Consider the following 27,455-nt stretch of genomic DNA (forward strand, 5'->3'; position numbering starts at 1 on the left):
CCCATCAGTCAGACATTGTAGGTATGGCTGCACAATTTATGGAAAACCAACATTGTGTTTACCTTTTGAATTTGTCGTGAACTTGCTGAGGTCTCATGTTATAGGATTCACTTATTCTGTTTTAGTGTTCAGGACTGGGAATCAGGCAAGTGCTGTTACCTTTGCAGCCCTTGGATGTTAGCAGGGAGTGTATTTTATGAGGAATAGCCTGTGCTTTAGCACAGAGGGCAGCAAGCTTTGTGTGGGACATACCATGGGTATTACAGAGGAGGAGCAGGCTCAGATATTTTCTTCTGGACTTAAAGTTGCTTCTGATTTGAAAGAAAAGCCTTAGTATGGAGAGATTTTAAAGCCATGGAGGGAGAAATGGGAAGTTTGTGTATATGCTTATATGAAGTTTTATGTCATAAGTAATTGTTATTATTTATTGTATAAATCTCTTCCTGTAAGTTGTATCTGTAACTGCTAATTTGAACTGTGTACATACAAACCCTGTGGAGTTGTTCAAGCTAAGACAATGACTTTGTTCTCTATTGAAATGCCAGTGCTTAGCTTTCTGCATGAAGTCTCTCTCTGAATAATAGCAGATATCCAACCAAGAACCAAAAGGAAAAAAACTAACTGCTGATTTTCTGGAGGGTTTTCCCTCCAGTGACAGAAGGATATAATGTACTGTTAGTTTTATTTAAATATAACACTCAGAAAATGTGAAACCCAGAAGAAAAAACAGATGCAAATGGGGGAAATCATTGGCTACTATATGAAGAAGATAGCTAACAAGAATGCAAACACGCTTTTTCTGTGTAATGGCTTTAGTGATTCATAATCATTTCCAATTATTTACTACCTGAATAAATGACAGCTATAAAAAGAATATATTCATTTTCGAGAAAAAATACCTATGATTTTTAGGCATGAAAAAGTTTCTTGAGGCAAGAGAATTTCACACAACCTGCTCTTACTTTAGCTATCACCATGCCAAAGATGTTCAATTTTCAAGACTTAATCATAATTAAAGTTCTGACACACTATGTTATGCTATCAAAACAGAAAATAAAGACAAACACTTTGGAGTTTGCCTGTATTACATTATTCTTTAATATAAATGACATATAAGTTTTACAAATTAGAGAGATTGACCTTGGAGTATTAAGAGGCTGCAGAAGATTCTTTTAAGGTGACATTTTTATTGAGTATATATTTAGCTTTGTAGATTGACAGTAGAAATGTGCAGCCTACCTTTGATGTGCTTGCTACCCACTGGTACGGGTTGAAGAATCCCAGTTTGCAGAGGGCTTCAAATCACTCTAAGAAGATACTTCTACGAATGATGTCCCAGCAATGTCCAGCTAGGCCTTGCTGTTACTTCACTTCATATTTTGCTATACTTATGATTTTGCTTATAATCTAAATTTCACAAATTCATCAGGTGGGGAGCCTGCATATCTCTACTTGACAATTAAAAACATTGTTTAAAAAACAAAAACAGTAAAGGATGCTGACAAATGTACAATGCAGAACAAGTGAACAGTGAACTGCTAGTATTTTTGGTTTAGATATATACATGGACTGACACCAATGACTAAACCCTAATACCATGCTCTGCAAGGCAGTCTCACTGAAGTCATTATAACTGCTCTTTTGACTAAGGTGAGATGGATTTGCCCTAGAGAAATTTAGTCATTGAGCTCCAGACATAGGTTACAGGTCTTTTTACTGCAGACTACTCATTATTTTGTTCAATAGGATTATGTTAGGCTAATCCTGAATAGCATTGCTCTAGAAGAATGGCAAACTTTAAAGAACTATGTATACAATATGAATTTATTTTATTTTTCCCAAAATAATGATATTAGCAACAACTTTATTTGCCTCTGCTAAATAGATACATTCAGAATTAGCTTAGTGTTATAGTGGATATTTTTAAACCTCCAGGGCTTGAAATAAATTTAAAGGAGGTAACTCTCACCTTCTCAAGTCTCAAGATGATTTGAGAGTCTTTTTTCCCTCTACTATTTTTTTTGTGTGTGTGTGTGGCTATAAAAATAACCTCAATCGCTATTTTTTTTTTTTTTATATCATAGCTTGACAAATATTTACTCCGAATCTCATATACAGTGGAATCTGAAAACCTGTAGCATTCAGCAAACTGAAAAATACCACAGAAAGCATGCTGGAAAAGAAGGCTGAAATAAGTCGGTTTAAAGCACAGTTGGCAATTCTTTTTGATGTTATGCTTGATCTTGTACATCTGTAATGATTCATTTATTCCACATCAATGGATCATCTCCACTTTAAAGTGAAGTTTCTGGTATTTGGCATTAATTGTTAGCAACAATTTTTTGAACAGGCCTATTACAACAGGTACTTTAGCTGAAACACAACCAAACCCCATCTTTAGACATCTATTTGTAATTTCCAATCTGTACTGCAGAACGTTCATGGATACACCGAAAAGCAGAAGGCTGGATTTCCCAGTACTGCACGGGGTTGCTGAAGAGACTCACACCGGAATAGCTAGCCTTTTTGGTGTTGTAGCCAAGAGGGCAAAAGTCGTTGATACCAACTGAAGCAATTTTGTTGTTATGAAGATAGACCACCTGAAAAGCATAGAAGTACAGAAGTGAGACATAGAGCTACCGTGGCAAATAGGATGAACGATTTGATGTCAAATTCTTGGTATGTATTGTGCAATGTTATACAGAGTAACAATATATCCTTTTTTCCAAACAAATGCTTGATTCTGCTTACCTTTTGAAATACCTAGAGTATACCCAATTAGAAATAATTTCTACAGAAAGAGCAGAAGCTGTGCAAGGCAATCTAATAACATTACTATCATTTGATCATACTGTAACCAAAACAGGAGTCAAAGATGTGGAATTATTAATACAGTGCTGCGGTTCAGAAGGATGTGCTGTATATAAAGAATATGTTTGGTGCTAATTGGTTTCTCTCCAGCTCTAATGTTTTCCCTCTCATGAGTGCAAACTGTACAGGACTCAGAGCCAAAGTAATCACTAATGATGATTTAATATAGCTGATGAATATCACTTTGCTCCAGAGTCACCATTTCTGATGAATTTTCCCAAGCTACATGCAAGTGGTGATTTACATTTGGGAGTCTTCATTCTTTGGGAGCTTGCTTTCCCGTAAAATCTCAGTCCAAGTGAAGACAGATTTTAATTGGTTCCAAGAGGCCATATTTCTAGCTATCCAGCCACACAGACCTCAAAAATACTGCTGATGTGAAATGCATATTGCATCTCTTTGCCCTCCTGAAGGCACAGCTTTGTGAGATGCCAAACGGAAGGGTCTTGGGAAAGGTTGCAAAATGTCACTGAGTAGAATTGAAAAAAATTCAACAGAAGAAATGTTCTTTGAAAGCATTTTTTGAGTAAAGAGGAAATCAAAGTACACAAATAATCCCATATTTGTTGAGTCCCCTCAGACACACGGAGATAATGAATGCACACCTCCAGGTCTATACACCTCCATAGACACATCCACACAAAAATCAGAATAAGAGTTTTCCTGTTGTATGCAACTTTTCCATGCCTATTCAACAATTTATGAAACTTGCATCAAGTTACCTTTTGCACAAATACTGTATATGTTTCTGTTCAAGACCGAATAAACACACAAATACCATTTGGAATCTTTCAACTATTGCTCTCTGAGGCAGCATGATAAACTTTACCTGGATATATTTGTGTTCACCCAGCCCACCAGGTACTCTGACAAGTTCATTGTTGTTCAAATGGAGCTCTCTCAAATGAGGTACATTGTTAAGAGAACCATTTTCAACTGAAGAAATACTGTTGAAGCTGAGACCCAATCTGAAAAACAAACAAACAAACAAATATGTTAAACTTGCCCACATAACCATCTTTCTTGGGTTGATTACTTCTCTACTCTACTGTTGTAGAACAGACCAGACTAATTTTCAGAATTGTGTGTGAGGTACAGACTCACCACGGACAACTAATTCAGTTAAACATATTTAAATGTTTGACATCTGATGTGAACTATCATAATTATCATGTTATCATCCAACTTGTGCCTGTGGTACTGCATACTTTCATAAGCTATACGACTAATCCCACTGTAAATATATACTGTGTACCTCCATAGGCACCAGTCTTTCTTTAAAAGCTGAATAAGAGTTTCTTTCATGACTTTAGGAGCACTGGCTGTAACTTTCTTTGTCAAACTACATAACACAGGGTGACCAGAACTGTTAAGTTTAAATCTTCACCGCATCCTTCTAAGATACTTATGTAGTTAGAGCCATGTTACAGACTGGAAACAGGAGCTGAGTCATGCATAATGATCTGTCCAGCAGGACAAAAGTGGGACGTACACATTTCTCCTAGGTTCCAGACCAGAGCTTTCATCACAAAATCATCCTTCCTGCTTTATAGATCCACATTCTGGGTTTACTAGCACAATTTATGTCCAATTTGGAAAATCTGGTCCTATCTGTGTATTTCTGTGTTAATATTATTTTGGTTTGCAATTACCAAGCTACAGAATTTTTTCAGGAGACTCTCATAAGTTACAATGCTCTGTGTTGCAGTAAGGGATTCAGTGGTAATTCTGCAGGAGTTGTCATCATCAGGAGTGTTGTCCTTTGAGAAAATTATTTCTATAAAAGCTAAACCTACTTCATCTAGTTGGCTTTATCTTTTTTCTTTAAGCAATCTCTTTTAATTTTGAGAGAAAAAATGCTCTGAGATTTTTTAAAAACCGAATCAGTTAAAGAATTTGAACTTTGATATAGGTAATCAGAATCCTTGTGATAAAATAATTTGCTATGGATGAGTACTTTTAAGTCTTATTCACTGTAATCTACTACCTGTAATTCTTTGTGGCTTGTGCCAGCTTCAAAAGTCAGAATCTGGACCTAGTATAAAATCACAGAACTAAAAATTCTTGTTTGATCTTTATGGCAGAGATTTTTCCAGAAATAATGCTGTCCAAGAATGGAAGTGCATTTTATAATTTTCCTCTTAAAAATAAACTGTCAAAGAAAGATGTTGTTAACTAGTATTATATGTAATACAAATAGTCATATCACACTCATTTAAACATTGCAATGTTGTCATACTATTAAATGACAAAGGAGAGCTTAATGAGATCTCCCACTGACATCAACTGGGATTTATTTCACTCAGAAATCAGTTCACAGTATCCCGTATCTTTGCTAGAATTTGGTCAGGAAGAATTTTCATTTAAAAGTTATTTGAACAAAATTCCTTTTGAGTAGACTACATCAAGATTTAGGAAAGCTTGGGGGATTTGATCCTACAGAGCAATTTGGTCTGAAGATTTACAGAATAACTTCAGTGATGGGTGCTCATAGTGAATGTCTTTAAAAGGATTGGGGAAAAAACATTTTGGCAGAAGGCTATAAATTCTTGGTTGACACATATATATGCTCGCTACTAATATATGCTCGTTACATATGCAGGTCTACACGCAGATGTGTCACACCTAGGGAGACCAGCATGAAAAAAAGCAGGTCTGACTTTCATATTGGTCTGTTGAAGCAAAAGTAACCCCTTTACACACCATAGGGATGGACAAGATCCAACTCTGCATTAGCTCATGCAGGGAAACTCTTTTAGGGAAAGAGTAAAATCGAAGGAGTCTGTTGAAAAGTGGATCTAACTCCCACAAGCAGTGAAATTATATGTAATTACATCTCATCTAAATGTGTTACAAACAAACTCTCAGTCACTCGGGGCTATGTTTACAAATGAAATAAGTCAATATTAGTGTGTAAAATACAGGGTGATTAAGAATGTTAGGAAAGAATATGGTCTTCATCTCTCTTCTTTTTCCCATGGGAAAAAAAAGGGAAGAACTTGAAAAATCACTCTTGCTTAATATATTGACATATGACTTCTTTTTATGTTAGTGAATAGGTAACATTTTTCCAGTGTTTTAGCTGATCTCGTCACAGTGTTCTAAATCATTGAAGAGCAACATCAAAAACATATCTAAAAATTTAAGAAATTCTCAAATATTTTTTCACCTTCTTTTGTCTCCAACATCCCTGCTGGCTCATTTCCACTTTTTTTTAACAAACTTCATGCTGCTCAACATCATCATTATTCTGGGCTTGATGCAACATCCACTGTATGGACCTATCTTTCCAGTAAACTTTAATAGGATATAGACATTAGTAACATCAGTTGTGTAATGTGTATATCCTCCTGTGGAGCTCATTCTTGCGTGTAACCAGCAAACTCTTTGCTTGGTTTACATTCATGAGATTTTTTTTTCCACTGAAGCACTATATGAAGACTTTTGAAAGACTTAAGAGTAACTTTACAAGGAAAACAAACAAGCAAAAAGGACAAATATTGGCAATCTGCTAGAACTCAAGAATTCAAAAGAGAATGAGCAGTAGATCTACACCGAGCTCTCGCATGGAAGAATTTACAGTTCAAAACACCATAACACAGTCAGAAAAATGACCTGTTTCTCAAAGTCTAACTGTGCTTTAGGGCAGCTATTAGACTGTTGAGCATGAGTTGACATGATCCAGGAGAAGAGTGGTCTGACTCCGTCCGTACTGATGTTCATGAAGACTTAGATGTGTAAATAAAAGCTGTTTTTCAGTAGCTTGTTTCCGTGGCAGAAGGGGCGTGCTGCCCCTTAGATTTACCCCATATGCTGTCCTGGAGCTCTCCCATAGCTCCCTTCTTTCTTCATCTGTCTGCTCTATTATGTCCAATGTGTTCCTTTTTTCACCAAGCTGTATTCTGCCTCACTTTTCAACTTTGCAAGAGAGGATTTCTGACTATGCTTAGGTTGCCTGCTTAAGCACAGGCCAGAGGGCAGTTTAAAACTTGGTGCCTGCTCTGAGCAGCTCCACATTTCCACACCATGATCAACAGAGTATCTTGTTTCTCCATACAGTACAGCCACAATGGAAGCAGCCCAAGGTTAGATATTTTTAGTAGCCCATCAGCACTTGCTGCATAAAACTTTATGTCTTAAGAAGGACTTCCAACAATATTGTCCATGTGATGCTGCCTGTAGTGTTTTCCAAGCGTGAATGTGAAAAAGCAGAAAAACTCTGTCGTCTGCAGGACAGCTGACACACCCCACACCTCCCTCTTCCAGTAAAGTAAATTACTCTTTACATGAGTAGTTATGATCTTGTTTTGGTTTTGGAAGTTGTCTTTATCATTTCTCCGGAGGATGTTACATTTTATACTAAGCCTCTATCATAAACAATAACTGATTCATAGTCCCCTAACCCATAATTACGGTATTTTTATTTTTTCACTAAAATCCAGGAGCAGACTGTTTTTGAACAGGGATGAATCTGTGATCAAATATGAACATCAAACATGAGTTGAAATGTCTTATTTTACAAGCTCTAGAAAGTTGTTCTAAGCTTTATCACTTGGAATTGCCAGATTTGGAGTATGTGTTGTTACTATATACTTCATTGCAATAAACTGCTGTCCAAGCTACTATAAACGGTGGTAAACTTAACTCCTGTTGCTCAGTAATATTTCTTTGATTTCTGTTTTCTGCCTTCATTATGACAAGCAGAATGATTAAGATGAAGATCCAGGAATTAGATCCAGTAATCTGATGAATGGTCTTTTAGGTCAATTACACTTCTATTGTCATACAAAAGTTTTCGAGTATCATAGTATTAAAATACCTTGTAGTAAAGGCCCATTTTACTATTTTAGCATGTTATCTAATGTGAACTAATTCACAAGTAATTATGTATGTCTATAACTGCTCTTTGGGAATTCTCCTTACATTTTCCTACAGTTAGAGAAACTTATTCAACAATATATTCGCAGATTAGCAGGGTACAATCACTCCAAAAAAATGACACTTTTTCATTTATATGCTATGATTGGTTTTTTGTCATGTTCCTGGACTCATTGCAGACTTGCCTTTCTTGAGAAACAAAGGAAACACTGTTGCAAGCAGTTTTGGTTCCCATGTGCTTTTTTCCTCTGTTTCCAGGGCAAATTGCATGAGCAATGCAGTGTCCCAAGAAAACTGCATAAACCAAAGATGGAAATACAATGAAAGAAGCATGACATAATTAAAAAATCTAATTGCTTTCTTTATCTTTCTTTTTTTCTTTTTTTTAAATCAAACAAACAGTTGTCCTGGGCATACATCACTCATAATTGAAAACAGCTGGAAAGTGTTGTTAGGGAAAAAAAAAAAGTGTTTTGTTCTCTTAAGTCAGTACACAAGTCCTTAGAAGCTTTTCCTGCTAAATTATCTACTGCTTCAATGATGATAATGCTCATGAAGCCCAGAATGATGTTTTCTAATTGTGTGTGGTGGTTACAATTTCAACTAATATTTTATGTGAAAAGAAGAAATAAATTCTTACTTTGCCAAGTTGGTGAGTCCAGACAGACCTTCAGCATCAATTTTGCTGATTTTGTTGCCATCAAGGTGAAGTTCAGTAAGGGATGGGGGAAGGCCTGAGAGAGAGAACACCATCAAATTACTTTTGATAAAACTGTATTATTATCTTTTTTTAAAGGACTTGTGTCATACTGAGGCTTTTTTACAGTAACAAAAAGATTTTTACTAGACACGGCCAAGGACAATTCACTGAATGAAAAAAGGAACTTTCACAATCAGGGAAACTGAAAACAACTAGTAACAATTTATTTGGCATGAAATAAGACCAAGCTCCTAATGTCATTATAGAACAGTTAATTCTTAAAAAAAAGCTAAATTAAATTATTCTCAGATATGAATTCTTGCCTTCGTGATTATGTAAATGGAACATATATGATAGTGTAAGAGAAAGAGCTTTCATTTTAACCAGACTATCCTCATACATAAATCTACAAACATTTGGCACCTAGATATTTAACAAATAACAGAAGCAGAAAATGAGATTATAAAGATGAGGTAAAATAATTTTAATGTTTTTTTAGGTAGGGCACATACTTGTTTGCAAATACTGTTTATCAGGAAAAAAAAATTGGAACCAAATATTTTAACTATCTGAGGTCCCTCAGAGGAACATCCAAAACAGGAAATGTGGGAAGAAAGAAATAACAACTAGTATTAACTTTCAAAAAGTTTTCAGCTATTTCAAAGCAATCTGCTGGCTGACGTATGAATAAATTGAATATAATTTCCTCTGGATTGGAACCATTCTGGTTTGTTTTGTTTTCTTTTCTTTTAATAGGTTATATTGAAGTTGTTCTTATTTTGTAGTAATTTGCAATGAAGTACTTTTAAAAATAGCAAATGTTTCTGTTTTGTATAGAAATAGTATTTTTGGCTTCAAACCCACAGACTTGTGGAGGGCTGATTTTATGCTTGTAGAACTTCAGTTAATTCTACATGAATTTACATCTGTGTAATGTTGATCAGGCTCACCAACCAGGGTTGGGGGGTGAAACCATTCTTCCACTTTATATTTCAGTTATGAGACAAGAAAAGCAAAATAACATAAAATGGTTTACTTTTGACAGTGCACCTCTTGTGGAGCTTCTCATAATAGAAAAACAAAATTTTCCAAACCAATAAAAGTCAACTGACCAAAAAATGAAGTAGTCAAGTAATGGATACTCTAAGGACTGACTCAAAAGGCTTCCATAATCATTTTTTTTCCAGCTGACTAGAAGTCACTATATTATATCTGTGCAAATCTCTGAAATATTAATTGAATTTCTTACCTTTTGGGATGGTAGTAATGTTGGTGTCCGCGATACGGATGTAGGAGAGCCTCTTCATCCCCTGAAAAGCTCCATTTTCAATGCCTGAACTCTTGATTGGATTGGTGCCTAGTTCTGTCAACAAAACATGGTCGTGAGCTGTGCTGCAGTGCAGGTACCTATATCCTTCAAGTCAAAGCTAATTTGGAGGTACAATTTATTGGAGCATTGCTTGGCTTTCTACATAAAATCACTGATTGAACTAAAAACAACATCTTGAAAAAACATTGAGTTGATTTTGTTATAATTTCTCATGCTCGTACCTAAGACAATCACTTGATTCAGTCCGTTAAAGACAGCTTTCCTCAACTTGGAGATCTCGTTCTCATGAGCCCGTATCTCCTGAAGAGACTTCGGCATATTTTCTGGGAGTTCCTTCAGGTTGTTCTTGGACAGGTAAAGTCTTTCCAGTTTCTTCAGAGGAGCAAAAGCTAACGGGCTTATTTTGCTGATTTTGTTGTTAACAAGGATCAATGCCTGTGGAGTAATAATGAAGGAGATCTCAGATGATCATTAGGGAAATTATTTTAGGAATGAAACATTCAAAAATACTTATTCTTTTCTAGTGTCTTTTGATGTCTTTTGATGGCCAATCTAATGAGCTGAAGAAAATGCAATGCAGTACTAAAACAAATAAAGACCTTCTGAATCAGTGCAAGATAAACAAGGCCTGCATAACAAATACAAGTGTTATTTCATTGCTGAGGTATATGCAGCTTCTGTTAACATCCATAATTTATACCCAAGAATAAGTACAACCCTTCCATTTGAAAGCTGTGAAGAACAAGGCATTCACATAAAACTAACATTATCAGTTTTATTTGGGTTTCTTTCTGATTCTGTTTATTCTGAGGATACTTTTATACCTTACCCATCATCACACAACCAACCTAAGCAGTTTTTCCTGAACAGAAAATTCTATGACTCAATACAGTGAAGGCACAGCCCAGCTTAATAAAAATATGCATATCATCACCTCTTTCCTGTTAGTCTTATAGACTGCACTTATTAGATATCTGTCTGATAATAACCTCATTTTTGCAGAGATATAAGCTATTTTTTGGTAAGCATAACTTGGTATGGAAAGGGAGCAATTTGAAGCATCATACTCTTAAGTCCTGCAGTTAGGCGTCATGGGCCATATTCATTCTGCCTACTACGTAGGTGCCTAATCCAGTTCTCACAACAATTGTGATATCTAGACTCAGGGTAACTCTAAGCAAATTAGCTCTCTATACAGTCAGGGGAGAAAGGCCTCCATGAAAGCTGTTACCTGTAATAGGTGGTCTCTGTATGCCTCTGAAATTTTACATTACTGCTCAATCTTATTGATTAACCAACCATGACATAAAAAGGGAGAAGAAAGTCCCATTACTGTCAGAACAGTAATGCAGCTAATGGAAAGGATTTCAGATATGATACATATCAGAATGAATCTTATCATTCCATCTGTTTGCTATCTACTTATCAGACTTACAGTGCGGCATGTTTGTGCAGTGAATTAGGTAGAATGAGCTGTATAAATATCGATATAATATCTACTTATATTTATTACTAGAGAATAGCTATAGAGCATCTTGGATCACTAACTCCATTATGCTGTTTTCAGAAACAGAAGACAACAGTTGCTGCTAAACCACAATTTTTTATATTGCATATAATATAGTTAACATTCAGTGCATTTTAATACACTTTTAATAATTTCAGAATTACACTTTAGTCTGTTTCTTGGAGCATTCAACTCTTTCCACAATCAGTTAAGTATTAAAAGAGTGCCAAGAAGTATATCAGCATCTGTGACTGCACCTCTCCATCATGAAAACTGAAATAGAGGTGAGAAGACAGTTTAAAATGGTATTTGATGTGTGTTTTTTCCCTAATGGACTCCTCTTGCAGATCATCCTGAGCAAAGCAAGCAGTGTGCTCTGTACATGGTTTCACTGAGTACACATAAAGCTGAGCGTATCTGGTTTTAATTTTGTATGCTAGCTAGCAATAACACATTTGCAAGAGGAGGTAGAAAAGGTCACTCACAGTTCAGCAGAGCATTTCCTTAACAATAAGCCTCTCCCAAAATAAATATATTGGTCAGTGGGAGCCATGGCCCCAACTCTCTTTTATTTGAGCCTGAGCTGTAAGAACTGCCATGAGAACACATGGGGTACACATGGGGTGTGGTTTCCTGAGTCATCATTGCCAGAATTGTGATACAGATGTAGATTCTGCCTGTAGTGTAATACAGCTACCTGCACAATATTAGGACATGGGAAACAATCCAGTTATTATGAGGGGTACAGCTTGAATTATGCAGATGAGTCTCAGTTTTTATCATAATAACTGAATAACTGAATGTGTTACTGCTAATTACATTCTTTTTTTTTTTTTCCTTAATTTTACCATGGATTTCTTTTCCATAGATCTCTAAGTCAACATTCAATGAGTTTAGACTCATCTTATCAGCACTTGAAATTTTTATTCTGTATCTTGCTTTCTACTGCTTGGTCATTTATTTCAGCCAAAAGTCTGCCTTATCTTTTTTTCTTTTTTATTTGATTTGTTTTAACTTTGTTGCCTTTTAGATAAAAAATGTTTGGGCCATGATTATCACAGCTGATGATCTGATGTGAAATATTTGTTGCTGGAAATAGATAGGTATACATTCAGCTACACACATGGAAATATTCTCTGAGTAGTTGATGTTAAGAGGATATTACAGCTCTTCAGAGCAGAACTGATAGTCCTGACCAAAACCAGAAGTTATCTAGGTATCTAGGATTAATCTGTTCTGCTTTGCCAATGCTTTCTCCTGAATATGACCATGTTATCTTGGGGAAACACGCAGAACTGTTTTATTCAAACATTCAGAAAGTCTCTCACTTAGAAATGATGGTATCTATCAAAGGTATGTTTAAAAATACTGATTTCACAGTGGGAACATATCTATGGTGGTATAAGGTGGGAAGGTATCACAAGCCTGTGGTTTTCAACTTTTTTGTACCAGAATATCATTTCCCACTTACACCCCGCACTGCAGGTCCCTGCTCCCGGTATTTTAAACCTGCATTATTTTTCCACACTGTTGTGCAGCTGTAAAGAAGAAAAAATAAACCCATCTATCAGAATTTGTAAGAGAAGTTTTACTGTCTCCCAGAGCAACAGCAAATGATGAGGATAACACACCAGCATAGCACCTGGAGAGCCACCCCTGAGTTCCTTTCCCACTTCACAATAACTCTATTATATGCAAGACTTAAAGAACTAAGTTATTAGCCTTGGAGCAATGCTGTTTACTTTCCTCAAAATGTGCCCCGTATGGTTTGCATGTAACAAAAGTTAAAACAAAACAAAATAAAATTAAATTAAAAACTCAGGGGAATTTAGAGGTCAGTGAAAACAGGAACTAGAGCAGAAAAACCTAGGGAAAACATCTGCAGGCAGTGCTATTGAGGAAGGGACGTTAGGCAAAAACATGCCACATGGACTAGCTATCCTGAATAAAGCCCAGATGGCATGACAGGGCATTATATTCATCTTGTTAAAGGACATATAAAAATTTTGTACAGGGCAAGAAGTACTCAGAGGGAAAAATGAGGGTCAGCCTGAAAGTGCTGAAAGTGCTGGAGCCCCTTGGCCACAGACAGTACTTGTGATGATGCTTGTATGAAATTATTTGGCAGAAATCTGACAGCCTAGAACAGAGCCACAGGAATTGATACTTTTATTCAAAAATCTATCTTCTTCCATGCTTCCATTTTTAGTGGAGGGAAAAAGATATTTCTTTTAAAATAAATGTACTCCCCCCACTAGAAAAAAAAAAAAAAAAAAAAAAAACTTGAAGCATGTCACCAATTCACAATACAAAAGGCTGAGCACACGAATGTACAGCTTTCAGCATGACCTGGTATGGGTGCGAAGATATTTAGCCATAGGTAAGAAAGGAGGAAAGAAAGAAAGAGAAAAAAAAGAGGCACAAATACGTCAAGTATTAAAGACAACTCCTAGTCAAGCTTAGAGGGTTCATAGCAATTTGCTATGGATAAGAGAAAAATTAGCTTCCATCTTCAGTTTCCTGAGATAAAGCCTTTTTCCCTTGTCATATATAGAGTGTAAACATTGCACGGTAAACATTGGCCCTATTATAATTTTGCACTGTGGTAATACCTACGGACCATCTTATCATGACCAGCAGTTTAAGTGGTTCTCAGAGAGGAAAAAAAATCCAAGCTTTGCTCCAAAAATGGCTTACTTTTTACTGAAACACCTCTGGTATTAGTGTAGTCAGGGCAAAAAAAAAAAAAAATCACTGTATGACAGGAATAGATGCTGGCTCCGTTGAAGTCAGTGGGAGTCTGGCCATTTAGCTCCCTCTGGCCTGGTTTCTACCTCAAATATTTATTCCCAAAACAAAAAGGAGGATTCACAATTCAGGAAAATTTTGGAACACTTGTTGGCAGGCTTTTGTCAAAATACACCCTGTCAAACTGCAGAGGGAGCGTGTGGCAATCATGTAGGAGCTAGCATAGGGTTGTTCTTCTTGGGGTTACCAAAACTTAGAATTTTTGCCCTGTCTGGGGGTGGGGAGCAGGGGATTGTATTTTTTTGGTGTAATTTCATTATGAGAGAATCTCAGGGGATTGTTCTGAGGGGTTTTCATCCCTATTTCTGTTCTTCTTAATTTAGAATAATTTGAAGCAAGAGCCTTGCCAAAATCAGAAGTGAACTGTAAAATGATCAGCAAATTGTTATCAGCCATAATACATGGTGATACATCTGTTTTGCCAGCTGGGGATGGTACTCTTACCTAACATCAAATCTTTAATGATGCATGCGTCCTTCAGGGTTTAAACTGAAAAGTTAATCCACTGACCCGATGGAATTTCTTTAATTTCCTGGGTTATGTATTACATTATTACCTGGTTTTTATTACAGTTCTGCTAGGAACAGTAATGCCTTAAGAATTGTAAGCTCAGGAGTCAGGCATCCAAATAAAAATAATAATAAATTTCATCCTTTTTGTTTGCCTTATGTTTTTAGTTGTTACTAAATAACTACATACTCATAACCTGGACATATATTCAATCTTTTCTGCCAAATTACTAGAAGTAGATGTACACTTAGGAAAAAAAAAAACCAACAAACAACAAAACACAAAAAATATAAAACAGAACTTGACTTTCTTCTCTAATTGTGTTATACCAGGAGACAGAATTTTACAAATTAAGTATTCATTTTAAAATTCATTTTAAAAAATCTTAAACATTGGTAAACTTGAAGGAAGCAAGAGCCCCTGAATCCAAGGAGGTCTCTGAACAGAATTCCAGATGTTATGTCTCCTGAAGGGCCCATGATCTACAGTTAAGGCAAGAAAAGGATAAAGGTACAAAAAACCATGATGGCACAATTATTCTTTATTTGTTGTTACTTAAATTCTTTGGTAGGGTTTGGTAGTAACCCTACCAAGCCTAGGATCTAGCGGATGTAGCTAAGAAAGACAAGAAAAAAGGGATGACATAGAAACAATAGGGAAGAGATGAATGAGCTGTGAGGGGAGGAGATGGCAAGGCATTGGAGCAACAGCCTGTCAGTATAAACAAAAGACGACTGTGGAAAGCAGTTTGATCACATCCACAGTACCTTGTTGAATAATCTCGCAAAGCCAAGGAGCCTGCTGCAGATCTAGTTTGCATGGCGTTTGAGCTCTCACTGATAAGTCTTGTGTAACATGACTTGCACAGATGACCACAGAGCAGCTGGCTCTACATTTTCCTGCTCTAAGAAAAAATAATCCTAATGCTTTGGAGTTCTAGAGAATCTTTCAACCCTGTCCTTGTCTACTGAGGCAAGCATTTTGGTCATTCATTTTATTACAATTTACTTGTTTATTTTATTGTTGTATATAAAATCTCCTTTTTTCATTAGCTTAATACACTGACTCTCTCCAGACTTTTAAGGACCTCAAAGTATTTTCTTCTGTCGTTTTCCTCACATGAAAAGATCTTTACCCTCGGCACATTAAAAATGTTTTGCATGCATGTGGTGTGTTGCATGCTTGTTTCAGTGGAAAATCTGATTGTGTGTTAAGCACAATGCAAAGGAGTGTCTGAGGACATGGCAACTCTCTAAGGCAGTGCTGCATTTCAGAAAGATTAACTTTTCTGTTTTCCTCAGAATATTACAACTCTCTAAGGCAGTGCTGCGTTTCAGAAAGATTAACTTTTCTTTTTTCCTCAGAATATTTGTTAGAAACCTACAGCTGCACCAAGTGCAAAAAAAATTTAAAAAAGGTATCTCTCAGTCCTGTTAAGAATGTCTGCCGTTGATGATAGTGGAAATTGAGTTCGGAGGTAGAAACTGGACAGAGATATCTGTCTTTGGTTTTTTTTACAGCATGCCGGTGGTTACTGACTCTTCATTCTGTGATTTGCAGAGCATTAAGTTTCCTTAACTTCTCTTTTAATTATGCCTGGGAAAAAGGAACTGAAGCTGTAATGAGTCATCAGAAGACTGTGTTCTTTCATTAATACTTTTTGATTTGTTAGGAGCTTTTCTGTATCCCTGGAAGATGTTCTTAGACTTTTCTTCAGTTAATCTGGGCTCTTGTCCTTCCATAGGGAACCTTCTTTTGATTTAAAAAAAAAAAAAAAGTGCATGAAACTTTTCTAATGCAATACTTTGTTTTTCCAGTTGATATTACTGCAAAGAGTGTTTCAGTTTATTTGCCCGTATATTTAGTGTCAATAATCCCTTAGTGTGGATATGGTCATAACCTTAAGTCCCAAGTTTAAATCTTTTATCTCCTTCATGCAGGTCTTTGCTTTCGGTGTAAGTACAACTGGTTTTAGCACTGTTGTATGCACAACCATGGCTTTGCATAGTTCTGCCAGCTTAAATTAAGCAATGTTCCATTTGATTTCAGACCAATAGCGCATTCGTCTTCTTTTGCTGTACTAACACTGTGCCATTGAAAAATTCCTGTTGGAAAAGCATGCAGTCACTATTCTGTTGTTTGTGTTGTTCTTACAGTGATCTAATACACAGTAGTTTCTTTTACCTCTTTTTCCAAGTGCCAGGCGTTATGCTGGTTTGCTTTGGCTTTGCCACACAGCATGCAACTCCATGTGCTGTTTTTGCAGACTCCTCCTTCACTCTGCATGAGGGCTTACTTATGTAGTATTTTGGATTCTTTATTGTGTCCATGGGGTCAAAGTACCGTACTCTATCCAGAAGTGTCAGTCTGCCTGGAAAATTCTGACAGTTTCACAGAAGTTTTTTTTCCTGGCTTTTCCAATAGCGCCTCTCTGATTGTTTGGCCACAGGTCTAAATCATAAGCAAGTATTTTACATAGTATCAGACAGTTTTCTGAAACTGCAAAACTCAGTCCTCGGCCCTAAAAAAAAGACTGTCTTCAATTTTTTCCCTATTCTCCCAAGTCCTCTGGTAAAAAATATATCTTATCTTTCATTTTTAAATAGTGTGAAATCTCACTGAGTTTTTATAGTACAACATTAATAGTTTAGCCACTTTTTCCTGGATAAATTTAAAACTATAAAAATATCAAGTGCACCAAATCTGTTGACTCTGGTGTTTTCTGGCAGGCATCTACTATTTGCAGATAAATATTCCCTTAGTTGCATCCTTTTTTAATTGCCATATTTCCACAGCTGCAAATTTTAACTGCTTTTTTACCTACTCAGGAAAATTTTCTGATACAAAGAATATTTTTGTAGGTACTAATTTCTCTTTCATTTCTATTTCCATGTATTGTGCACTCAGAGCATAAGCAGTTACATTTTTGCTGAAAGAGAAGCCATGGGCAAGTTATAGGTAGATCCTTTCTTTTTGCCTTACTTCACCCGGGTTTTAGTACAAGTTGAACTCTAGGTTCAACGCAACTTGTTCATGAAAATCTCTTCTAAAACTATTACACTTATGGTTGGTGATGTCTATAGGAATTAGGAAGGAATTTAAAAGGAATATTCAAAAGGAATAAACTGAATATACTGCTCATTCTTTTCAAGATCTATGAAAATTGGGATTTAAGGAATTGTTCCCTTAAGTGATCACTTCATGCAAGACGTTAACTGCAGTTGCTGATAATTTTAGATTTTGGAACAATAATACTGATAATTTATGTAAATCTTCCTGTTTTAGTAGAGTATAAGAAGGTTTAGTAAAGTCTAAGAAGTCTAGAAACTTTTGAACATCACACTGTCAAGTGTAACGCTAACACAAGCCATGTTTATCAGGGAATATGATTAAAAAGCGTATACATGAGAGAGATATATACACATATATATATCACACACACATATATCTCCTTAAAACAAAAGTGACAATGGAGCTTTGTCTACAACAAAGCTTTTGAGTTATATTCATCTAAAACCAATATTCCCCTTTCACTATAACTCTGAAGAATATTTAATTGTGAGGTGGGGAATGGGAATCATTCCCAGATATTACACAAGAAGAAGAATGATGCCTGCTGAGAGTAAAGATGGTTATATAGTTACATATATGTACTGCATGACTAAATTGTTATTTTGGGGAGGAGATGAGAGGATCATTTTTTGTTCTTGAGTAAATCCAGGAAAACTGCATAGTTTTGAAGGTTATTTGTTAAAACTTACGTTACCGTTGTCACTCTTTTGTATGAATTCCACTGGTTCCTAAGCATGTACTGGGTACTTTTGGGAGTAAGACAAACAAATAATCTTTTCCCTGAAGAGTTACTTATTTAATTCACTATTAAATTATATCTGCTGTAATAAAAGAAAGAAAAAAAAATCCATAGAGTTAACCTCAATGATATGACATAGTTCACAACAGCTTAACTCACAGTAGGATGTATAACAGAGACCTGAGCTGAGTGCCAAGTAGGCAGAAGTCACTGGGGCAGTGCTTTTCATCTGCAATACCATGCTCTGACTCATTTCATGCAGTGTCAGCAAAAAGATTAATTTCACTGACAAGACTTTTCTCTTTTTTAGCACCTTGCAGATGATCTTCACAGAAAACGCAGGACTTCTCTCCAAGGTGGAAGAAAACCAAAACGAGTGTGCAGGAATAAGGGTGTCGAATCTGTTCAGTAGCCAAGCAGAGGAATTGAAAAAAAATTCTGGGGCACAAGTCATCTCATTCTAAAACCAAGTCAGATGAAATGTGATGTAGAAGCACCTACTTCTCTTTGTTGACTGTAGAGATTATCTGTGTAACTAGCTCAAGTATAGACACCTATGCTAAAATTAGATGACATAAACCTCATCATGATTTACTTATGCAGCTCCCTCCACTATGGACAGACTGGCATTGTGCCTGTTCCTAGAAATTTTTTTAAAACTTTTCTTCTTGATGTTGCATTAAAAGAAAAATTTAAGAGGGAATTTGGAAGTAATTAAGGAGATAAATATTTATAGGATTTTTTTTTTCCAAGTATGAGTGGCTGAATGCAGATTCTTGTTTGAAACAGTGCTTGTTTGGGTGATGGCATTGGCATCATGAATGGATAAAAAGTGGGAGTTGGCTTCTGGGTTGTGAATGAAAACAATAGAATGGAAAGAGGCTGTGAAGAGCCAGGAAAGCAAAGCCAAGTAGTTTATATCAAAAAGGATCGAATAGAATAATACACAGAATAAATTGAGTCGATGAAAGGCTAGAAAAATAGTATTTTCATAATTATGCCTGAGTTGGGGTATTACTTTCAAAGGCAGAGAAGTAATAGCCTTTTTCTGATCTAGAAAGAAAGACATTTTTCAACAAAATTGAGGCAAGACTATGAGGTATGAATTTTAAGATGTTGATTAAAAGCATAGAAATAAAGGAGGAGGACCTCAGACAGAGAAACAAAAATTTTGAAACAGAGGAAGGTAGTTGTCTGATGGAAACTTGGAAAAGAAGAGGTGAACCAGAAAAAAAGGCAGTCACAGAAACCAGGGAAGGAAAATATTTCAGCAAAGAGGAAAACAGACAGCAGCGTTGGAAGAGACTGGCAGGTAAAGGAGCATGAGGATGGAGTTTTGCTAGGAGAAAGTTATTCAAATAACACGATTTCATTGTAGTGCAGCGGGCAGAAGACTGATTTGAAAAGATACTTGAACTAAAATTAGTACAGCAAAACTGCTGACAAACATGGTATATACAAATCTCTTGTGAGCTCAGAGGTGGGAGAGGAAGGAATACCGTAACGAGTGAGGTGGCAGGGTTGAGATGGATCTGCTTTTTAAATAGAAATAACCAAGTCACTGTGCCAAAGGGACTGAAAACATAAATAAATAGGTGAGAGAAGTTATGATGGAGATCAGGAGACTGAATGGACAGGAGACAGGTATGAAGAGTTGAAAAGAGATGAGAAACTTCTGTGGTATGAGAAAAGAGTTTGCAGGAGAGGAATGGGAAAGGAAATAAATAGGCTGGGCTGGTGGAGGAAGATCACAGGGTATTTCATCAGTTTTCCTTAAAAACCTGAGTACCAGGCCAAAACCACATTTTCTCCCCTTTTTTTTTTGGCAAATGCTAGTTCATTTATATACTTACATGAAGATTCTTCAAGTTCTTGAAATCTCCTTCTTTAATTTCAGTGATTTTGTTGTTCTGTAAGTCCAGCAGAGTTGTGTCGGGAGGAAGGTCTTTTGGCACTTTTTCCAGACCTGGGGACAGTGAAAAGAATAAACAATTGACTTTGAAAGAAATTGTAAATAGGGGTCAGTACTTTTCTTAGCAGCATTTACCTTTCAGTAAACACCATTTCTAGAACTCATTTCCTGAAGAAGCTTATGAAGACTTATCTGAAAGTATTTCTGTCTCCAGCCAGTCAAAGGGAGCTTTATTTTGCTATGTCAAATCAAAATTTATTTAGTCACATTTCCATTATGCCATTTTCTGAGAATATATCTGAGTTATAGCTTGAAGCAAAGGATTGAGTTTGGGAAAATTATTTCTAACATGTTTAATTCCATTGAATCGTGTGAAAAAAAATTGCTTTCAGAAAGAGGTATGGTATTTATTAATTTCACTGTGTGTTAGCTTTTGTGCACAGAGAACATTTCCTGCTATTTAAAAGGTAGTAGGCTTTTTTGAAAGAAGTACGATAGTTAATTATAATCATTTCCAGAAAAAATACTGTTTGTTTGACAGTAACTGAATAACTTGCAGTAAAGTCCACCTTAAAAAAAACCAATCCACCTCCCCCCTTTTCTTTCATCTGAAACTATGTCCAAGTTTTCTGGAGAACAAATCTCTTGGTTTCACTACAACTGCCAAAAGAACATCAGACAGTTTAAATTAAAGACTCTCTTTGGGACTATTTTCTGAATAGCTGATATGTAAGTCCGATGAAGTCATGGAAATGAAATTATTTAGTGTTAAATAACACTTGCTTTACCCAGCTTTTCTTTCATACTGTGACTTGGAATAGAGCAAAACTTTTATAGTCATTCTGATTTACCACAAAATTAAAATGTTCTTTCCTAACTAGTTTTGTTTTGTTTTGTTTCTTTAACAGAATGTGAAACGCTAAATGAATGGTTGGTAGGAAAAATTTATAGACACTAATAAAGTCTCTATATGGACATCTAACAGAAGTGGACTTCTCTGGATAGAACAGTCTTTTTACCAGTAAAGTTTTTAACAAATATTTCTGAAGCTATATTTGAACTCTCCTGGGAAAGATCTCTCTGCAAGTATCGCCAGTGTCTCCCCAGTATGATGGTAGACTGCATGATATTGTTCTCAGATGAAAGATGTATATTTATATATATTATCTTTTTAAACCTATATATTTTAATCTCAAGCCCAGAGACAAGATATGCTTTGCCCACAAAGGTTGTGGTGTCTCCATCCTTGAAGATATTCAAAAGTTGACTGGACACAGCCCTAAGCAACCTGATCTAGCTGACCTTGCTTTAGCAGGGGGGGTGGACTAGACAATCTCAAGAGGTGACCTCCAAACTCAATAATTCTGTGATTCTGAGATGTTTAACGTTCATCACAAATGTAAGTGTTTTCACACCTCGAATGTAGGTTTCTCTGTTAAAATGCAATGTTAAGCAAAATCCCTTCTCTTTCAATCCTTTTTAGAATATATATATATATATATATATATATATATATATATATATATATATATATATATATATATATATATATATATATATATATATATATATATATATATATGTAGAGTGAAAAAATGGTTGGCTCGTATTAAATGGTTGGCTCGTATTTGGAAGGATTATGGCAAACCATGAAAAGAAGTATATGTTTGGTACTATATAATCCTTTTAACCTACATAAAGAACACTATTCTATAGTTACTACTATAAAACTTCACCATAAACTCTAGAGAGGCCACAGTGATGTGTACCGGAGCTTTGCTACAATTAGTGATGCACTAAGAATTCATTATAGATTTGGCCATATTCTTAGAAATATCTACATGCAGATGAGGCCTCCAGTTCATCTTTAGGTGTCTGGTCTGAATCTTCCAAAGTGTTGAGCATCTCACAGATCCCACAGGTGTCTGTTACTGCTGTTGGTGCCTAGCAAATTCAGGAAACAAGATTGCTTTTTTAGTTATCTATATATGGGTGCAGGAGACCTAAACTTTTGAAAAGTGTTTGCTTCTTTTAATCTTACTTTTGAATTTATATTAGTCTGTATAGAACATATTCTGTTGTCCTACCATTACAAAAGTTTGATTTCTGAATTTAAAAAAACATCCTAACCACTCTTTCAAATTTATTTTCCCACTCATAAGTTCTCTAACATTAGCTAAAAAATTATTAAAATATTTGGATCTGATATTTATTAAAACTGAGTACAATATAGATTAACCTGGCTGAGTTTTAATCACATCAGCATCCAAAAGTTTTAAAAAGCACAATCATCCAGCCTGGGATGAATTAGTAAAAGCTTCTACTGTACATAAAATGACAAAGGCCAAAGCTCACATCTCATCCTGTTTACCTTACTGATATTCAGTGCATGAATATATGATATAGATTAAGATTCTTCATATTACTAAAATAACCTTTCCTCACTAAGGCGTGGACTTCATTTTTACTAAAGGCAGTTGCAAAACCCTCATTACTTTCAGAAGTGTAGGACTAGAGTACCAAATATATAAAAATGTGATAACATATAATTTGTATGTTGGTTGTCTTTGGACAGTTTCTGTCTTCAGTGGACAGGAATGATGTCAGCAACTAAAAATTCTTTTCCAAAAAGCACTACTTTTTAAGGTCATAACTTTGTTATAAGAAGTTCTTACAGTCTAGCAACTTTTATAGCATTTTTCACATATAAATACAAAAAAAAGGTTTAAAATGTGATACCATATAATTTGTATGTTGGTTGTCTTTGGACAGTTTCTGTCTTCAGTGGACAGGAATGATGTCAGCAACTAAAAATTCTTTTCCAAAAAGCACTACTTTTTAAGGTCATAACTTTGTTATAAGAAGTTCTTACAGTCTAGCAACTTTTATAGCATTTTTCACATATAAATACAAAAAAAAGGTTTAATTATTTGTATTCAAAGTAATATTACTATGTTCTGGTTGTCAGTACATTTATATTAGTAGACTGTTATCTGTAAATAAGTGTTTATGGCAGAAACTAGGGCACATGAGAGTTATACAGCTGTCCTTTATGTGATGCCCTTGGAACATACTTTGTAAGAACACTTGGATTGCCACTGAAGGGATAATTTGCCAGACACTAAACTTCAAAATAAATTTCCAACTGTACATTTCAAGCTTCACGTCAGCTTCTAAAAGCTCAAGTGTTATCCCTGAATAAGGTAGAACTGATAATTTCTCAGAGCAATGAAGTTAAACTTTAAATGTTTCATATTACAACAATAAGACTAATTCAATAATCAGATATCCATTTGTGAAAAATGATTTATAAAAGCTTCCTATCTTGTACTAGAAACTAGAAAGATGTACAATACAATAGTTAGCTTTGCATGCAAAGAATATAAATGCCATCCCTTAAAGTGTTAAACTTGTTTTATTAACTATCTCATGTATATTCTGTTATGCATTTCCTGAAGCTGTTTTTAAAAATGTTTCAGAATACACCTATAGAATTTTTTTTTTTTCCCCTTGACTTGTCTGAGTTTTGAAGAGGAAAGCATAGAGCAGTACAGGATGCACCCCAGGTGCTGGAGAGACATTGCATTCTCATTAAGCAGTTTAGTACACCCTCCAGCTGAAAGCTACATCAACTGGAGCTCTCCAGTGGAGGAAGAGTTTATAAATGGGTGGATCTGGACACTGCCTTGTAAAATCAGCAGCTAAATAATTCAGGACTAAACTGTGTTTGAGGTGTGGACTGGATCCAAGTGTTTCACCACTTGTCACATCTACATTGGCTTCAAGAACTGTGCTTCAGCTTGCAGGTCCAGGTCTCTATATGGGTAGATGTATCTCCAGGTAGATACATGTAGGAGGAGCATTGGTGTAGTATAAACTAGACCCTGTGCTGGAGATTCCCTGCCTGGAGAGCAAACCTTCAAAACTTTCTGGTCAGGACAAGTCAATAAACAGCCAGTTCAGATGAATGGGGGAGCCCGAACTAACATGACAGCATGACAGAATTTGAACCAAAAAGAGAAAATTGTAATCCCACTAGAAGCTGAAATGGCTTTTGGCTCCTGGGATAAAATTACCGTTTCCCAGGAGGATTTTTTGATTCCTCTGTCTGGGAGACCAAGAAGTTTAGAGGGGAACTGTGGGCTGTCCTTACTACTCATTTCTGAGAAACCCAGGCGATGCCCATATACTTCTGAAGCCATATTGTACAGTATGACTGCATGTCCACCTACAAATGCCTTCCAGTGAAATTTATGTAATACCTACCGAAAGGGGAACTGGTGTTGGAAAATGTCAATTGAGTCACCTCTCAATCATTTTAAGAACAGTTTACGCAAGTATTCCAGCTCTTGGCTGTGATTTTTTATACATTAAAGGTTGCTTCTTAAAAAGCCATACGAAAATCTCTCATAGCAGAATGACTTTTTATGTGAATAATCAGTGCTACACAGTTCGGCATTCAGTTCCCTGGAAATATTTCAGGCCTCTGGTTCCTAAGATTAACTTATAACTGATTAAAGATTTAGATTCTTCTGCCTTTCCCACTGTATGTTAAATTGAAAATACATATGTCTTTATTTATTTTGGTTGAATAAAACTAAGTCAGTTATTATCTAAGTTGGTAAATACATTTTAAAAAATTCTACTTATTCACAAATAAGTAGAAATGGTATAGCTCCACCCTTCCAAAATCCTTGTTTACACTGAAATTAAGAGCCTAAAGATTCTGGAAATATAAGGGATTTAATAAACGAGTTCATGTATCCTTAGTCATAAAGACCATTTCGATTTGCACTAAAATATTTCTTTGGGAGAAATCATGACTTCCTTATAGAAGCTGAACAGCCATCAGTTCCTGCAGCACAGGTCAGATCTGTATTATTTTCTGCAGATTTCTATAAGTAGAAATTTTCTTCTGTTCTACATTATCAACCCGTAGCACTCAACTGTTCCCACCAGTGTACATGTTTGTGCAAAAATGCATGCATATGAAAACACATAAAGAACAGAATATGCCACAGAACCACAAAATGGAAAAAAAAAAAAAGTGTGTAAGTAAGCTTGAAACATTTCCTTTTGTTAGTCAGGATCAGCTGAACTTTTATTATCCCTGGCAGAAGTTTTCCTAACTTTTTCTTACACTAGTTGCCACACCACAGGTTTTTTGAATAACAAACAATCAAAATGTATTCATCAAAATCCAGCAGAGCTGGATCATCATCGGATTTCTTTCATGCAGACAACAAGGGCCCACACTCACTTTTGGAAACACTGAAAGGCTCATCTACAGTCATCTAGAAGATGTTTGGTGGGGAGAGGTTAACAGGACCAGGAGTCCCTCCTTAGTGGGAGGGTGGAGAAGAAGGTAACGTAGCAGAAATCAGGCTTGTCTCTGTGGGATCCTATTTATGTGGAGTGTAGTTTTTTCTCATAATTTCTTAAGCAAATTACAGTGTCTGGCTGTTTAGCTGTTATTGCCTCACCTCCTGGAGAGAACAGAAGGCTGATGGGTCTGGAGATTTTATGAGACCAGAAATTAGGCAGAGAAGAGCCAAGGCTGGTATAATTCAGCCCTTATCCAGCCCCTGAGACAGCAGCAATCAGTGGCTAGCCATCTCCTGTGTAGCACTGCACCAGCCCAGCTAGCACATGCTGCCATTTAGGCAGTCAAACAGGTGTAGGAGATATAGCAAGGATTTGGGAATAGTGTAAGGACTAAGGGGGGTGAGGGGTTTTGGTATACAAGACAGGCTTTATTACTTTTGCAGTTGAGGGAATAACCTGCTCAGCTACAGGAGCTGTGATCAAGCAGCCGTGGAATTGTTTAACCCATGAAAGGAGAAGGGTGGCTTTTGAACCCTTTTTGCTACGAAGGGGTTTCAGTCTACTGCTCCAGTTTCTCAGAAGTGAGAGCCACAAGTTAGTCTGCAACTTGGCACGGAGCCACGATTCTGCTGAAGCCATACGACTATGCAGAAAAGGAATGCAAGATTTATGGGGCCAGCAAGGGAGACTAAGCAAATGGAAGTCTGAGTCTGTAGCCCAGAGATGAGGACACTTCCCTGAGAATTGCATACTTGTAACACTGAGACCACATAGTCAAAATAACAAATATATGAACAGCGCCAATTATAAACAACTTTAACAACGCAACAAAGCTTGGGGTTTGATTTTTTTGTTTGTTTGTTTGGGGTATTTTGGGTTTTTTTTTCCCTCCACCTATCCATTTTACAACAAGCAGGGATGTGGCTTATTTCTCTGAATAAACCTTCTCTTCCCCAGCTGGAGAGAAGGGGCCAAAAGGCAGAGAGACATCTGAATGCTGTAGCTCAGATGCATGTGTTATTACATTGCAACACTCACAATTATTATCACAGGGGACATAAAATGGGGCTCTTTTCAAGACTCCTTCAGTTTCCACAAACAGCTGCTGCCAGCTGAGGAATTTGGGCTGAGCTGCATGTAATTCCCAACCGTGATCATCAGCGGCTGCTCTCCCGGCGGAGGCAGCCTCTCCAGCAGCTGCCTGCGCTGCCTGTGCACGCTGTTGTGTGCTCTCCCCTGCTCCAAACCCAGCTCTGCCGCATCCCACTGAGGGGCAGCAACCCTCCCGGGGGGTGAATGCCCTCAGTAATGGCCTGAGTGGACTCTGGGGTGAATGAGGCGAACAGCAAGCTTACGGGGTCAGGATACTTAGTCACGGAAAATAACAGGACTCAAGGACTGCTTTCTGGAAGGATGGCAAGGAGCTTAACACAGCTTTGAATGCTTTGACTTAGAAAAGTTCACTGGCTATGTGCTTCAGTATTTACTGGAAATTTGTTCTCTGTTGTGTGGGATTTGCAAATAGGAGTAATTTCATTATTTGCATCCCACCATACATAAAATAGGAAACAATTGTCTTCCTCTACAGAGAAGTATCCGCAGCCTCCTTCTCTCTCCCACTTTTAAAGTAAAAGTTTGTTCTCCACCTTCCCCTCACTTGCTATGAAGTCAGCAGTAATAATTTTTTTCTAAGAGATATAAAAAAGCAGTGTCCATTGGAATGCATGAGACTCTCAAAATACATCTTCTTAAAGGTGATTCACAACCATTTTTCAGACTTTTTTTCTGCTCTTCAGTCTGTAA

General features: G+C 36.4%; 1 protein-coding gene across 1 annotated transcript in view; it reads right to left on the reverse strand.

The window, feature by feature from the left end:
- Positions 1-1,074: 1,074 nt before the first annotated feature.
- Positions 1,075-27,455, reverse strand: part of DCN (decorin) — a 40,877-nt gene continuing 14,496 nt past the window's right edge. Inside the window, exons 3-8 of the mRNA XM_009284358.2 lie at positions 20,269-20,381; positions 10,001-10,214; positions 9,699-9,812; positions 8,390-8,483; positions 3,701-3,839; positions 1,075-2,600 (exon numbers count right to left, since the gene is read on the reverse strand). Of these exons, the coding sequence (XP_009282633.1) occupies positions 2,406-2,600; positions 3,701-3,839; positions 8,390-8,483; positions 9,699-9,812; positions 10,001-10,214; positions 20,269-20,381 (869 nt within the window). The 3' untranslated portion in view covers positions 1,075-2,405. The remainder of the gene's footprint in view (positions 2,601-3,700; positions 3,840-8,389; positions 8,484-9,698; positions 9,813-10,000; positions 10,215-20,268; positions 20,382-27,455) is intronic.

This window comes from Aptenodytes forsteri, unplaced genomic scaffold (assembly GCF_000699145.1).
Source record: "Aptenodytes forsteri isolate BGI_AS27 unplaced genomic scaffold, ASM69914v1 Scaffold53, whole genome shotgun sequence".
Lineage (NCBI taxonomy): Eukaryota > Metazoa > Chordata > Aves > Sphenisciformes > Spheniscidae > Aptenodytes > Aptenodytes forsteri.